We start from the raw sequence: 13,764 nt of genomic DNA, 5'->3' as shown, positions 1-13,764 counted from the left end.
ATGTAGTTCTGTTTTGAAATAAAAACAGTCGACTCCTTAAGTAACCTTAGTAGCGCTCATTCAGCCGAGCTGCATAACGGAGAACGGCCGCTTATTGATTAATTGTTAGTTAATAAGATTAATTTATTAATTGACAATTTCCATCCTTGGTGGATTTCCTCCTGGTACTCCAGCTCTCACCCACGATCCAAACCTATGACTGTCATAAACTCTAATAAAACCAAACTACATCCCCTTTCTCAGCTGGTCAGGAAAGTAAAAAAAAAAAATCCCTAAATTGTGTCAAATTTGATAAAGCTCATTTTAAAATGTTTTCTCTAAGGTTTTCTTTGCCATCTCATCACAGTGATACTGCCATGTTATTCACATCTGTACTGAGATGTACATTCACAAACTGCAGGATTTCTCTGAATATCCAGGAATGTTTCTGCATCTCTACCATCAGTTTCAGCATCAGGTGTGAAGGAGGAAACAAAGTCTGAATTTTTATTGACTTGGCAGCAGCATGCCAGGATTTAAAGGTAAAGTACAGCTGTGCCAGCCTGTGTATCGAAGCCTCAGATCTAATCTGATCTAATCTGATCTAATTGTTTGGTGAATCTGCTAGGATTTGCAACAACCTTGAATATTCTTGTACTTGTGAGTAATTTAACTCAGTGTAGACTGATGGACTTGAATTTGTTTGGAAGGTGTCTTATAACATTTCCAGCAAACAGTTGCTTCATTAGGTCATTTCTGATGTCATTTCAAATTGTTTTAACATTAGCAATAACAAATTATACAGCAATAATAAATTTTCCTGGACGATAAATTGTCTCATAAATTATTGCGATAAACGATAATATTGTTGTTCTGAGCCTTAATTACACATGTTCAGCTTCTCAAAGACCAACAAACTTTATTTTATTACAGAACACTCAACACTAGTGGAAGATATTTTACAAATCTAAAACGATCATGCAATTAATAATTGATTATTGCGACAGGTTTACTTGACACACACACATCCGAAGCAGGACTTTTATGAATCAAGGACCTTCACAGCAGTGTCTAACTGCTGCTCATCCTGGGAAGGCAGATTCAGGTGTTTGTCTTTGTAAACTTGAGGCTGGATTTCAATCATTTTAGAATTAAAATTGAGTATNAAAATAAATAAATAAAACACTGTTGCAGATCGGTGCCGACAAGGAAAAAGCTTTTTATGCGTTGCTGGTGAATTTGATCATTTATATTGATCGGTGTATTTGCAGCATTTTGATCAAGCTCTGTGGACGAGTGTTTGCATCAGACTCTTACTACGAAGGTTTTGTTAGTTCTGTGTCATTTACTCGATAATCATGCAAAACGATGAGCTACTTCTTAATTTGATCCATTTATGAGCTGATTTAATGTTCAGTGATAGCAGGTCACAGTTTAAATTTATCTTCCATATTTGTCATCCTCCTGTTTCTTTCTGTGTTTCTGTAGACATCACTCCCACCGTCCTGGACTGGTTTTCTATCCCCTATCCATCCTACATCCTCCCCGAGAGTCCGTCCTTGCAGGTCCTCCTCACCGGCCGCTCCTTGCTGCCCGCTTTGACCTCCGACCCCAGCAGCTGGAACACGGTGTACTCCAGCCAGTCGCTGCACGAGGTCGAGACCTCACCGTCGCTCAGTCAGGAGGAACTTAAAACTCCAGGCCCTGACGAAATGCGCTCTGATTTCAGGTGACCATGTACTACCCGATCCGCTCCGTCCACCAGGGGGCGTACCACCTTCTTCACAACATGCACTACCGCATGCCCTTCCCCATCGACCAGGACCTGTACGTGTCCCCGACCTTCCAGGACCTGCTGAACCGGACCAGGCTGCAGCAGCCGACTCACTGGTTCAAGAGTCTGGACCAGTATTACTACAGGGAGCGCTGGGAGCTGTTCGACACCAGGTCTGAGTCCAGGGTCAGGGTTCAGGTTGAAAACTGACGCATATGGGAGAAATTTGTTCAACACAACTTAACCAAAAATAAAAAAGAAAAAGAGTAAAACTAAATCAAGATTTTTAATCTTTAAGGGAAAAAACCCCAAATCTGAACATTGAAATTAATTAAAAAAATCAACCAGGCCCACATTTCCTGAAATTGCAGCATAAGGAAAATATAATTTGTTCAAATTCTGTGCAGCTTTAATAAGAGAAAACGCTCCTCTTTTTCTTAAAAGTTAAAGTTAATTTATGCATTAAGCAGTTTCTCTTCTCCAGTGATTTTGAGGTAAATGAAGCAGAAGTTGTTCTTGTCCCCCTAAAACACTAAAACATAACATTGAGCGTCAGACGACCATAAACTGAGCCGCTAAGTATTCAGTCATCCATCGTTTTTGCTTGTTAGTCTTTCGAAGATGCCGTCTTAGGCCTTGTGTAGAAGTGATGGTCATTCTTCTTCATTTAGGTGACAAACTGTTGCTTCAGAAACGATGACAGATAAATTAATATTGTAAGTGATCATTAGTTTCAGTCCCCCTCCCTGTTCTCAGCTGTTATGTAGCATAATAAGAGGAAAAATGTCAGTATGTTTATATAATTGGATTACAACCAGACGGGTAGATCACACACACACACACACATACATATACATATATATGTGTGTATATAGTGGAGAAAGTATTTTGCTCTTAGCCTTAATAATCAAAATAAATAGGAATAATCATTTCACAAAAATATATGTGTCGGTGTGTAAGTAATCTATACAGATTTGACTTTTTGATATTTAAAACTATTCAGATGTGCCTGTACATTTTAAGAGGGAACCAGTAATGAACTGGTAATGCTGGCTGTTTTACTGGTACCAGTTAAAAACCTATCAGCCGAGTTCTGGACCAGTTGCAGACGAAGCGAACGGCGTATTATTCACATTTTTAAACATAGTTCGTTTAATGTTTCATACACTCAGACTGACTCAGGGTTTATACTCCTCAAGCAGAGGAACCTGATAGTGTTTTGTTGTGAACAAACCCAGGACCGACCCTCAGGAAGCCAAGAACCTGGCGTCGGACCCGTCCTACAGCGGCGTGCTGGACAACCTGAGGCAGCTCCTGCAGAAATGGCAGTGGGCGACGGGAGACCCCTGGGTCTGCGGGCCGGACTACGTCCTGGAGGAGAAGCTGGAGCCTCACTGCAGACCCCTCTACAACGGCCTCTGACTTGCTCTGATGGTATTTTCTTCCATCTTCGCTGACATGATATTTTCAAATAACTTCGTTCATTTGGTTTTCTGTTTTTTTGTAATAGAATAAGCTGTAAATAAGAAATAAAACTCGAGTTAATTCTTTACATCGTTTCAGTTTTTCTGTCTGCTTCAACATTTGTTTTTGTCTCACTAAGACCACCCTTCCATCATCAGAAGAGTCATGACGCGTTCTCATAGAAACCCAACATAATTACAGTTTAACTGTTTGTTTGTTTAATTATTCAGTCTGGCTGACTAAGACTGATCTGCTAATTACGCCATTCAGAGGAGTTCATGGCGCTTGTCGGAGGACTCAGCCTGTGTCCTAAAAATGTTTTTTTTATTGATTATAACGTTTCCCCTGAGCTCCACATCAAACCCAGATAGAGCCTTTCAAACATACACTCACATGCTTTAATTTAGCTCACGCTTTGTCACATAATCACAGAGGAGTTTATGTGATGGACACAGTATAAAATTGTCAAGTGGAAGGGAAAAGATGCACAGTTTGCATTTGTTTCTTTCTTTACAAATAATAAACCAAAAAAAAATAAATAAATAAAAAAAGAGAGAAATTTGGAACTATAAAAGTACAGCGATGTGGCTCCACTTAGGGGGTTGAATATAAATACACACCACACTTTTCACATTTTTGTGTATGTAAAGAAAATTTTAAAATATGTGCAGACTGCACATTTCCTTCCTGGCCTGACAAATAAAACCCCGATAAAAAACAACAAAAAATTACAGTTTGTGTTTGTTGCGGGACAAAATGCATAAAACTGACGTAGACGGACTCAGGCGCTGCGTCGTGATCAGCTATAGATTCATCTGCAGGTATTTTCAGTAATAATTTGTCCACTTTCGCACATGAAACCCACACCTTCCTCTTAAGCTGTGACCTCTTGCCTCACATTTCTTTCAAGGACGACAGATTCATTTTGACCCCTTAAAACGTCAGAAGGAGTGACGTCCTCATAGCTCACACACAGACACGCATCGTGATGGCGTGGCTCCAGCAGCCCATCAGAAACGGATCAATTAGCGTCGTTCCCCTCCACACACCCCATTTTCTACAGACGGATCATCATCATCCGCCCACCTTGGCTCTGATTTGACGAATGTCCTGTGTCACGATAAACCTCACCCAGCCTCCCTATATAAGAAACAGAAACTTTTCCAAGATTCCAGCAAAAACAAAGTGTCCGCAGCCGAAGGAGCAGACCTGTAGAAGCGCTATTTTCTTCTGCGTAAAATTTAAAAAAATAAAATAAAATAAAAAATCAACCCCCTAACCCTCAAAAAAGTGCCAAAACCGTCCTGGAGATGAAGAAGTCCGTCAGGTTCGCCGTGGTGTGCGTCGGAGTGTCTCTGCTCATCTCCTGCCAGTCCGTCGAAGCCTGGTACAAGCAGGTGACCGGACCCAACTACTACTCTGTGGGCCGCGCCTCCGGGCTGCTGTCCGGCATCAGGAGGTCTCCGACCGTCCGGAGAGCCGAGTCCGAGGAGACGGTGATGGACAGCGGGGAGGCGGCGGGAAACAACTTGATCCAAGAGACCAACAGGCAAATCTCCGTCCTGAAGAACATGGTAGGCTCTCCTCAGAGAGCAGAAAGTTCATTTCTGCTCAGAGTGGTTGCGCGCGTAAAATCGTGCTTTTCGCTCAAGAGTTGCTGTTTTGCTAAAGATGGCATGAAAAGTGAAACGTTCTTTGAAATGCAAAGGGAACTCCGATATAGAGTACATGGCGCTATGTATATATGTGTGGCTTGCAAAAAAAACAACAACAAAAAACTTACGCGTTATGCGCAAAGGCGCAGATTAAAGCGCAAAACAAACAGCTGTTCTGCTAGTTAGAAATATTTGGGCTGAATCCTATCAGTGAACACACACAAACACTGATTTACATATACAAACATACATAATTGAATTTGATTCTGATATTTCTACGAGTTTTCTTTCAGCAGTGACATTGTAAGACAACACCGTGTTTCATTTCAACTTTGATTTCTCTCCAAACTCCAGGCCATCTGCCTGAAGGACATCTCTCCGAACCTGAAGAGCTGCGAGCTGCTGCAGGACGGGACAGGAACCTTCCAGTGCAAGGCAGACGTCTTCCTCACCCTGGACTCCTTGGACTGCCTGTCCGCATGAGTCTGCGTGAATCCTCCTCATCGTCCTCCAAAAAAAAGAAAGAAAGAAAGAAAGAAAGAAAACAGATAGAAAGAGAGAGAAAAACCAGAGATCTTTTCTGGAAAAGCAGAAAAAAAAATCTAAACAGAGATGAGGGATGGACGGAGATTTTTGCTATGATGATGACGGACCGTTGCAGACTTTGAATGTTTTCTCTTATTTAAAGAAAAATGCTTAAAAAAAATGTTCGTTTTGCTTTTGGTTGCAAAGAAAAAAAATGTAAACAGGGGGAAAAAAACAATGCCAGACCGTCAGATAAAGCCATTTTCATTCCAACCCCTTTGCATAAATGTTCAAAAATCTCCAGAGGTTTATCTGCAGTTTTCCAGAACTCCTGTAAATTACTTTTATTTATTTATCTATTAAAATGAACAAACAAACAATATCAACCTGCTGTTGTCTGAATTTGCTTCACAACCTTGAAAGGTTTGTTTTCGTGTCTGTCAAAGAGGACAGAGTCACATTTATTCACATTTCAGATTAAAACAACACACACACACACACACACACACACACACATCACCGCTTCATCATATAAAAGCACTTTGGGGTGTTTTTTTTGTTTCAGTGAAAGGCTCCGTCAGTCATGGACAAATATTGTTTATTACTGAAGTTGGCACCGCCGGTCGCTCAGGGGAACCTTCAGAAACAAACTCCGGAACAGATAACGCCACAGCTCACACACGCAGGAGGCAGTGTTTTGTAAATCAGAGTTTAAGAGCCGATGTGTCACAGGTGGGAAGAAAGGAAATTAAAACCCAAGTCAGACGACCTCTGGGGTGTTTTTAATGTACACATTTTGCTTCTAATAAGCTCCGCCGCCGCATCACTGGTGGCTGGTATTAAGTCAGTTAATGGCACAGATTATAAGATGCCCTGCTGGGTCTGGGATCTCGGGCGAACACAAACCCGTGAGTAGTTACACGGCCATGAGCGCCTCATTAGGAGGCTGTGACGCACGGCGCAGAGACAAGGTGATGGATGAAGGGGGGGAGGGGGGAAACACGACGGTATGCATGGGTGAATCCTGCGAGGAGGAAGGAAGCGGACAAACAGTAAATCCTCACCGCGCCTCTCTGTTGTGCTTCAGTCACAAATGCAAAAAGGAAAGCCCGGGGTGTTTTGGAAGCAAAAAGCTTCAGAGCTTGGTTTTTGCAGTTGTAGGAAGTTAAATATTCATAGAGGACAAACTTTGTTTTGGTTCATTTCAGTCTTTTTTAAATGAAACTTCACTGAGGCGCCGCCGCCGGTGGCTACAGCAGCGACACAGCCTCCAGGTTCTCCTTAATGATCGTCTCCATAACCACCTGAAAGACGACCTGGATGTTGGAGGTGTCGGTTGCCGTGGTGAAGTGGTGGTAGATGAGCTTCTTGGGGCTGTTGTTGAGCGAGACGAAGGTGGCGAGGATGAAGCGTGCGGCCGAATCGACGTCACAGTCCGCGCCTGGAGGGTTGAGCAACAGTTAGGTCACTTCTCTCTCATTAATAACAACAATAACAGCTCATTTTTCATGGTTTGCCTCTCCGGTTCAGCCGTAAATCCGTCCTCTAGAACCCGTGTGGCTTGAGAGGTTTGACAATCTCTGCATGGAACGCAAATGAACTATGACCCCCTGCACAGAGAAAGCGACGGGTTAATTAAAGTCCTGACTGGAGCCTTAATGGTTGGATGCTCTTTAACAAAGTTTCCATTGGCTACAGGATTTTATTGGTGCAGCTGTTTCTAATGGGCAAGAAAAAACTCAAAGTGTTTAGAAATTCATCAGAGAACGTGTGAAAGAAGAACGACAATGTTTCCTTCTCAGCTGCATTTTGACAAACTTTGAGCCAAGTTACAGTTCAGTTAACTAATTTCACTAATTACTGTTTTCAAACAGATTTTACATCTAAAAATGCCAATACTTTTCCAGACTAATTTTTTTGCCATCAGATTGTTGACATGAAAACACAGAACATTTACCTGTTTTTTTTTTAAATCACAAATCATGAACCAACAAAAAAACACCACTGCATGTGAGTCAGCTGCATGATAAAGGGCTATTTCAGAGCTTTTATGAAGAACTTTAGGTTTTCATAAAAGCTCTTTCACAGTGTTTAAGTGTGTTAATTATCCCCCGTTTTTACCGTGGATCAGTTTGTGATCCACGGTATGAAAAACACATCTAGTGGTTTGTCTTGGTGTCTGCATCAGACTCATTTTTGCAAGTTTTTTTTTTACATTTTTGCATGAATGCACGCTAAAGGACAATGTCAACACTTTATGCAAAAAGCTTCCTTCTTTACAGAAATGCACATTTTATCTGTTAGGCAACAATAACAACAATAATAACTCAAATTCATATTGTCCCAGACTTCTTAATATTACATAGCAGCTGTGCGATTTGCCAATAAAACATGAAAATCACTTTTTTAGGGTATTCAAACTTTGTCTTAGTAAAGATGTAAAATCTATAAATGCTGGAACTGACCAAAATTGATCTATGTGCTGCTCAGGACGGAAACAAAATCAGACTTGATTCACGCAAACATGTTCTGTGCATCTTCATCAGACAGTTTTATTTGAGGAGAGAGAAGCTGTAATCAGAATCACGAGAAGCAGCTGGACAAAGAAGGAAGAAAGTTGGGAAAGACTTTACTCCTTCAGCAGCAACATCTTAAAAATAAAGATGTTGGGTCAATGTGGCGAAGTACAATGAACTTCAAGTTTCAAATGAAAATCTTCGTCTTCAAACTGGTTCTTTTAAAACCAGAGCGAGGTCACTTTGCAGTGCTGATGTTGTCTCTTCACCGCGGATGAACTGAAACGGCTTAGAAGAACGATTAATTCGCCGCAGCTGCGAACCTGAGCCAGAACTCGGACTCATCGTATCGGCGCTCAGGTCGCTCTGCTGGCTGACCCCAATCCGAGCCGCGTTAGCATTTTTATTGACATTTGCATGAGAGCAGAGAGGACACGGCTCCCGTTGAGCCCGCTGAGACACGGGCGGCACGACACCGAGCAGATATACAAAACCTCCAGAAATAACAGCATGTGGGGCCACTGAGAGCTTATCGTCAGCCCCGTCTTTGTGCTTAATAAGCTGCCAAACCGGCTTTGGGTTTATGCATCGCTTTATGGAGTTTTAAGGACCGACGTGTCTGAGTAAACTACTGAGGTGGAACAAGAAGCATTTTTTCTTATTTATTTATTTAATGCATAAAACATGAGCAGGAAAGGCAGACGGATGCACGGCTGAGCATGTCTGTAATGGAGCTCATCAGAAACAGAATCAGAGAGTTACTGGTCAAATCTCAGATAAGGAGCTAATCAGACTGCATGATGGGAATACGAAAGGTTTACCCAAAACCCTCTAGAGAAATGAGATGATGGGTAAAAGTCAAGGTTAAAGGAAGGGTCTGGATATTTACACATCAGTGCAAAATAAAGTATCAAATATCACTCATGCATGTCTGTTTGTTAATATTATACATTTCTGAGACACCATTAATATATCATGTATATTTTGTTAGTTGTTTTGTAGTAGCAAATTAGTGCATTTAGAGCTAATAAAGATCTGCTGAAGGTACAGGCTGCATTTCCTTCTCATAAATATTTAATAAACACAACATCAGACATTCGAATATTAATTTCTGGATACCTTAGAGTGAGCTTTAATCAAAATACATATTTAGAGTGAACACAACACAAACTAAATTTCCCAAAAGGCATTTCTTTAATAACGTCAGTCTCTAATTTCACTCTCAACGTTGAGCTTGTTGTCTAGATTGAGGCTGGAGAAGTTTTGTTTATATTACCAACATACTGACTCCAAGTTCTAAACCAAAGTTTAAACTTCCTGACCAGTTTCCTTTCGTCTGAAGGTCGTCTTTAAGATATTTATTCTTTTTTTTTTAATCAATTTGAATTTTGTTAGTTTATTCTTAGTTTACTTTATATTTTGTATTATTTTCAGAGTTTACTTGTAGGTTAATAATTATTGATTTTATTTCATTTTTTTAATTTGTTTCTCTAAGTAGGACAGAAAGAACTGCATGTCTGTTTTCTATAAGTATAGGGACTGGTATAGGACCAGTATGCACTGGGTTTGGGGCCTGTGGTTTTCTTACCAGAGCAGGAGAAGAAGCAGGAAACAATGAAAAGTTTGATTTGGTTATTTGCTTGCAACCTTCAAGTTTTGGACATTGGATTTATTTTGCCTGTGTACCAAACTTCCTCCCAGTGCGGCAGAAGTGGCTCATTGATTGAACTTTCATAGGATGTTTGGTTTGACAGACAATCGCCGCTGCAGGCCGGATGGTTGAGACTTTGATCCAGCTGGGTTTTCCAACAGGAAAATGATTCTTAATAAGTTTTGATCAGGTTTTTCTGGTAACAGTTCCATGAAAAACCTTTATGCTGCTTTTTCAATGATACACGTCTCTGAGGTCATAGAGGTCAGTGACATTAGAAACATCTATTTTTGGTCAAACATTGTGCTGTTCACATGTATGCATAGGGATCCGTCCTACCTTTAAACTGTGGCAGATATAACCGCAGATGCCGTCCTGTGTGCAAGATCTTGTCTTGGAAAAGGTCTATCTTGTTCATGAATAAAATCTGCAACAACAACAAACAGAGAAAGTCGGCTGGAAGCACAGGAACTGAGAAAACGTTGATTTGCAGAATGCCATCTGGAATAGCAGGCAGATTTACTGTCACTTAGAAAGATTCACCCAAAAATCAATAGCTGTATTGATATTAGGTAATAGCGGCACATGACTCTCATGCATCATGTGAACGCGACCAGCCAGCGGATCGGAGACCACGTCCGTAAATCTGCATTTCTGCCCGTCGTCTCAGGAAAACACCGTCCTGGTACTTAAGGCTTTGTACCCAACTAATTAAAACTGTGACTTTGTTCTACCTTTTCCCCCGCTTGTCTGATCACAAAGTCAAACAAGAGCGGAAAAAAGCCCCCGGATAATAATAAAGGAGCGATAAGGTAGAGCAGATTTTCAATAAACAGGATGCGGAGCAACACCTAGGTGTGTAATTATCACTGACCAGCCACAGTGACGACTTAATTGAGGTGGAGGTTACAAATTATCCTGCCACATAAAAAAAAAACACGTATCATTAAACAGTTTTATTTAATGAGCCTGTTAGCCGCCGTAATGTGCAGCCCCACACACAAAGCCGGCACATAAACACGTCACACGCAGGCATTTTAATTGCCCATTCGGCTGTAATGAAGCTTTAAATAAGTTTGTATGACTAAAAAAAAGATAAAACAAAAACTTAGTTGGTGTTTTCTGCAGGAGGAAATGTGTAAAACTATGTGCCTGTGATGTGATTAGAAAGTAATCAGGACAGTGAAGTTTTATTTTTGAACTTTGAATATGTCTTTGTTTCCACACAGATTAACCTGAACTAATAAAAACCGTGTTAGCGGTGAAATGTTGCCGGAAAACACAGGAGCGTTCTCAGTAGTTGAACTAAGTCTTTAAATTTAACTTAAGTCTGTGAGCTCAGTGCTGTGAAGTTTTAATGTTATTACACACAGGAAGCTGGAATAGAGGGGGGAAAATGTCACCTTGACAAAGACGAGCTTAAATACAACAAGCTTTTCAATTAGTGGTGAGGAAGCAGCGTTTATCAAACAGCATTTTTCTGTCCGTCTGTTCAAGAAGAACTTGTGGAAGTTTAGTTCATCTGGATCCTGTTGGCCCTGGATGCTGTCTTGACTCGTCAGATTGGATCTGAGTCGACATGAGTTAAACTCAGGACCTCTGAGTTCTGCTAATGCTGGGTCTATTGTGAATGAATCTGACAGCAAAATGAAATACATAGTTTGTTTGTTGTTTTGCCTGTACATATGTGTGGATTTTAGGGATACAAACAAATGAACAATTTTCAATAAATGTTTTACAAGATCAACACTGGTTCAGATCAATTAACTAATAACATCCGCTTAAACCTTCTTTTTAGCGCGGTAGTTTGGCCACCACCCAGCAGAGGGAGCCACTGGTCATCGTAAAACAGAGCCAGTTGATGCAGAAACAAAGACGGTGCAGACATCCCAGAACGGGAAAGAGAAATGGTCCAAACAAAGTCCGTTATAGGATGCAAAATGAACTTTATGTAGTTCTGTTTTGAAATAAAAACAGTCGACTCCTTAAGTAACCTTAGTAGCGCTCATTCAGCCGAGCTGCATAACGGAGAACGGCCGCTTATTGATTAATTGTTAGTTAATAAGATTAATTTATTAATTGACAACTTCCATCCTTGGCGGATTTCCTCCTGGTACTCCAGCTCTCACCCACGATCCAAACCTATGACTGTCATAAACTCTAATAAAACCAAACTACATCCCCTTTCTCAGCTGGTCAGGAAAGTAAAAAAAAAAAATCCCTAAATTGTGTCAAATTTGATAAAGCTCATTTTAAAATGTTTTCTCTAAGGTTTTCTTTGCCATCTCATCACAGTGATACTGCCATGTTATTCACATCTGTACTGAGATGTACATTCACAAACTGCAGGATTTCTCTGAATATCCAGGAATGTTTCTGCATCTCTACCATCAGTTTCAGCATCAGGTGTGAAGGAGGAAACAAAGTCTGAATTTTTATTGACTTGGCAGCAGCATGCCAGGATTTAAAGGTAAAGTACAGCTGTGCCAGCCTGTGTATCGAAGCCTCAGATCTAATCTGATCTAATCTGATCTAATTGTTTGGTGAATCTGCTAGGATTTGCAACAACCTTGAATATTCTTGTACTTGTGAGTAATTTAACTCAGTGTAGACTGATGGACTTGAATTTGTTTGGAAGGTGTCTTATAACATTTCCAGCAAACAGTTGCTTCATTAGGTCATTTCTGATGTCATTTCAAATTGTTTTAACATTAGCAATAACAAATTATACAGCAATAATAAATTTTCCTGGACGATAAATTGTCTCATAAATTATTGCGATAAACGATAATATTGTTGTTCTGAGCCTTAATTACACATGTTCAGCTTCTCAAAGACCAACAAACTTTATTTTATTACAGAACACTCAACACTAGTGGAAGATATTTTACAAATCTAAAACGATCATGCAATTAATAATTGATTATTGCGACAGGTTTACTTGACACACACACATCCGAAGCAGGACTTTTATGAATCAAGGACCTTCACAGCAGTGTCTAACTGCTGCTCATCCTGGGAAGGCAGATTCAGGTGTGTGTCTTTGTAAACGTGAGGCTGGATTTCAATCATTTTAGAATTAAAATTGAGTATACTGTCCTTTTCCCACAGCTACAGTATGACTGAAGGAGTTCGCAAAGTAAAACAGACATGATACTGTCGGTTTAAAATGATTTCTCTTTCCCATCCAGAAACACAAAGATGCTAATGAAAAAGCATGACTATGGTGAATAAATATTGAGCAATATCTCTTTTGTTATGGAGCTCCAGGCTCCACCAGCAGCGTCTGTTAAAAACAGATTAAAACCTTTTCTGTCGTTCTCCACCACAGCTCAGGTTTGGTTCTGCTGAGGCGGAGGAAGTGATGAACGGCTTACCATGGAGGTGCTGCGGAAGAAGACGTTGTTGCAGATGGAGGAGAAAAGTTTCATGCTCTCCTGGAGGCGGTTCTGCAGGGAGAAGACAAAACACATCAAACAGCGCTTCAAATAAAATAAAATTAGATTCAAGCCACTTTAATACTCTGAAGAAAACACACAAATCAAAATGTTTGTTTAGTCAGACACTCTAAAGTTCCAAGAGAATTTAAACAAAATGAGTCAAAACATGGATTAGTTTTTTTTGTTTTGCTGATTGTGTGGCGTTGTCGTCTGAGTTGAGTGATGTGTGAAACCTCGTACCACTGTGGGGTCTTCCACCAGAGTCATGTCGTAGCCGCTAAGAGCCACGACAAACAGGACCGCTCGGACGTCCTCGAAGCAGCTGATCCACTTCCTGCGTTCGGTTCTCTGACCTCCAACATCGTACATCCTGAAACAGACAGAGCAGATGCAACATGCGGAGGTGACTGATGAGCAGCTTTTCGTTTCTGTAAGCACAATCATTTAGGAATCTATATTAGGTTTGTCCCAATCCGATATTGATATCGGAAATCAGTCCCATATCAGCCAAAAAACGAGTATCGGATTAGATTGGCATTCAACTAATATCTGTCTACACTCTGCAGTGCGCTCCAGCAGCACTTGGGTCCCACATGCAGATGTGATGGATTGAAATTTGGTTATTTCAGAGATACATTTATTCTTTTGATGTTAAGAGGTTGTAATGCTTTACCAGCATTTTGGACTGAAGATGTTTGTCATGATGTATGGTTGAGGAGAGCGGTGAGAGAGACGCCGGGAATCCCAGGTAGTCATGATG

The 13,764-nt window shown here is 40.7% G+C and overlaps 4 protein-coding genes across 4 annotated transcripts in view; 2 read left to right on the top strand and 2 right to left on the bottom strand.

The window, feature by feature from the left end:
* The window catches only part of LOC103150528 (uromodulin-like), a 47,439-nt gene that overhangs the window by 30,778 nt on the left and 2,897 nt on the right, over positions 1-13,764 (bottom strand). The window lies entirely within an intron of this gene.
* LOC107838440 (N-sulphoglucosamine sulphohydrolase-like) lies at positions 1,177-3,310 on the top strand. The gene is made up of 3 exons (XM_016680782.1): positions 1,177-1,634; positions 1,709-1,926; positions 2,992-3,310. Exons 1-3 carry the CDS (start codon positions 1,389-1,391, stop codon positions 3,173-3,175), a joined length of 648 nt encoding a protein of 215 aa, XP_016536268.1. The 5' UTR covers positions 1,177-1,388; the 3' UTR covers positions 3,176-3,310.
* On the top strand, positions 4,406-5,783 carry LOC103150526 (neuropeptide B-like). The gene is made up of 2 exons (XM_007570195.2): positions 4,406-4,791; positions 5,227-5,783. The coding sequence occupies exons 1-2, from the start codon at positions 4,528-4,530 to the stop codon at positions 5,353-5,355; spliced, it is 393 nt and encodes a 130-aa protein (XP_007570257.1). The 5' UTR covers positions 4,406-4,527; the 3' UTR covers positions 5,356-5,783.
* On the bottom strand, positions 5,727-13,401 carry LOC103150527 (guanine nucleotide-binding protein G(o) subunit alpha-like). The gene is made up of 4 exons (XM_007570196.2): positions 13,245-13,401; positions 12,942-13,013; positions 9,904-9,991; positions 5,727-6,838 (listed from the first exon to the last, which is right to left on the bottom strand). The coding sequence occupies exons 1-4, from the start codon at positions 13,371-13,373 to the stop codon at positions 6,648-6,650; spliced, it is 480 nt and encodes a 159-aa protein (XP_007570258.1). The 5' UTR covers positions 13,374-13,401; the 3' UTR covers positions 5,727-6,647.

This window comes from Poecilia formosa, unplaced genomic scaffold (assembly GCF_000485575.1).
Source record: "Poecilia formosa unplaced genomic scaffold, Poecilia_formosa-5.1.2 Scaffold256, whole genome shotgun sequence".
NCBI classification, from domain to species: domain Eukaryota; kingdom Metazoa; phylum Chordata; class Actinopteri; order Cyprinodontiformes; family Poeciliidae; genus Poecilia; species Poecilia formosa.
The sequence above is the reverse complement of the archived record's forward strand: the minus strand, read 5'-3'. Positions and strand labels throughout refer to the sequence as shown.

Coding starts and splice junctions, on each gene's coding strand:
- LOC107838440 (XM_016680782.1), top strand. CDS start 1,389: ATGTTCAGTGATAGCAGGTCACAGTTTAAATTTATCTTCCATATTTGT. Junction 1,635..1,708: donor CCAGCCAGTCGCTGCACGAG/GTCGAGACCTCA, acceptor CTCTGATTTCAG/GTGACCATGTACTACCCGAT. Junction 1,927..2,991: donor TGGGAGCTGTTCGACACCAG/GTCTGAGTCCAG, acceptor GAACAAACCCAG/GACCGACCCTCAGGAAGCCA.
- LOC103150527 (XM_007570196.2), bottom strand. CDS start 13,373: ATGTACGATGTTGGAGGTCAGAGAACCGAACGCAGGAAGTGGATCAGC. Junction 13,014..13,244: donor TGGTGGAAGACCCCACAGTG/GTACGAGGTTTC, acceptor TTCTCCCTGCAG/AACCGCCTCCAGGAGAGCAT. Junction 9,992..12,941: donor TCTTCCGCAGCACCTCCATG/GTAAGCCGTTCA, acceptor TTGTTGTTGCAG/ATTTTATTCATGAACAAGAT.
- LOC103150526 (XM_007570195.2), top strand. CDS start 4,528: ATGAAGAAGTCCGTCAGGTTCGCCGTGGTGTGCGTCGGAGTGTCTCTG. Junction 4,792..5,226: donor TCTCCGTCCTGAAGAACATG/GTAGGCTCTCCT, acceptor TCCAAACTCCAG/GCCATCTGCCTGAAGGACAT.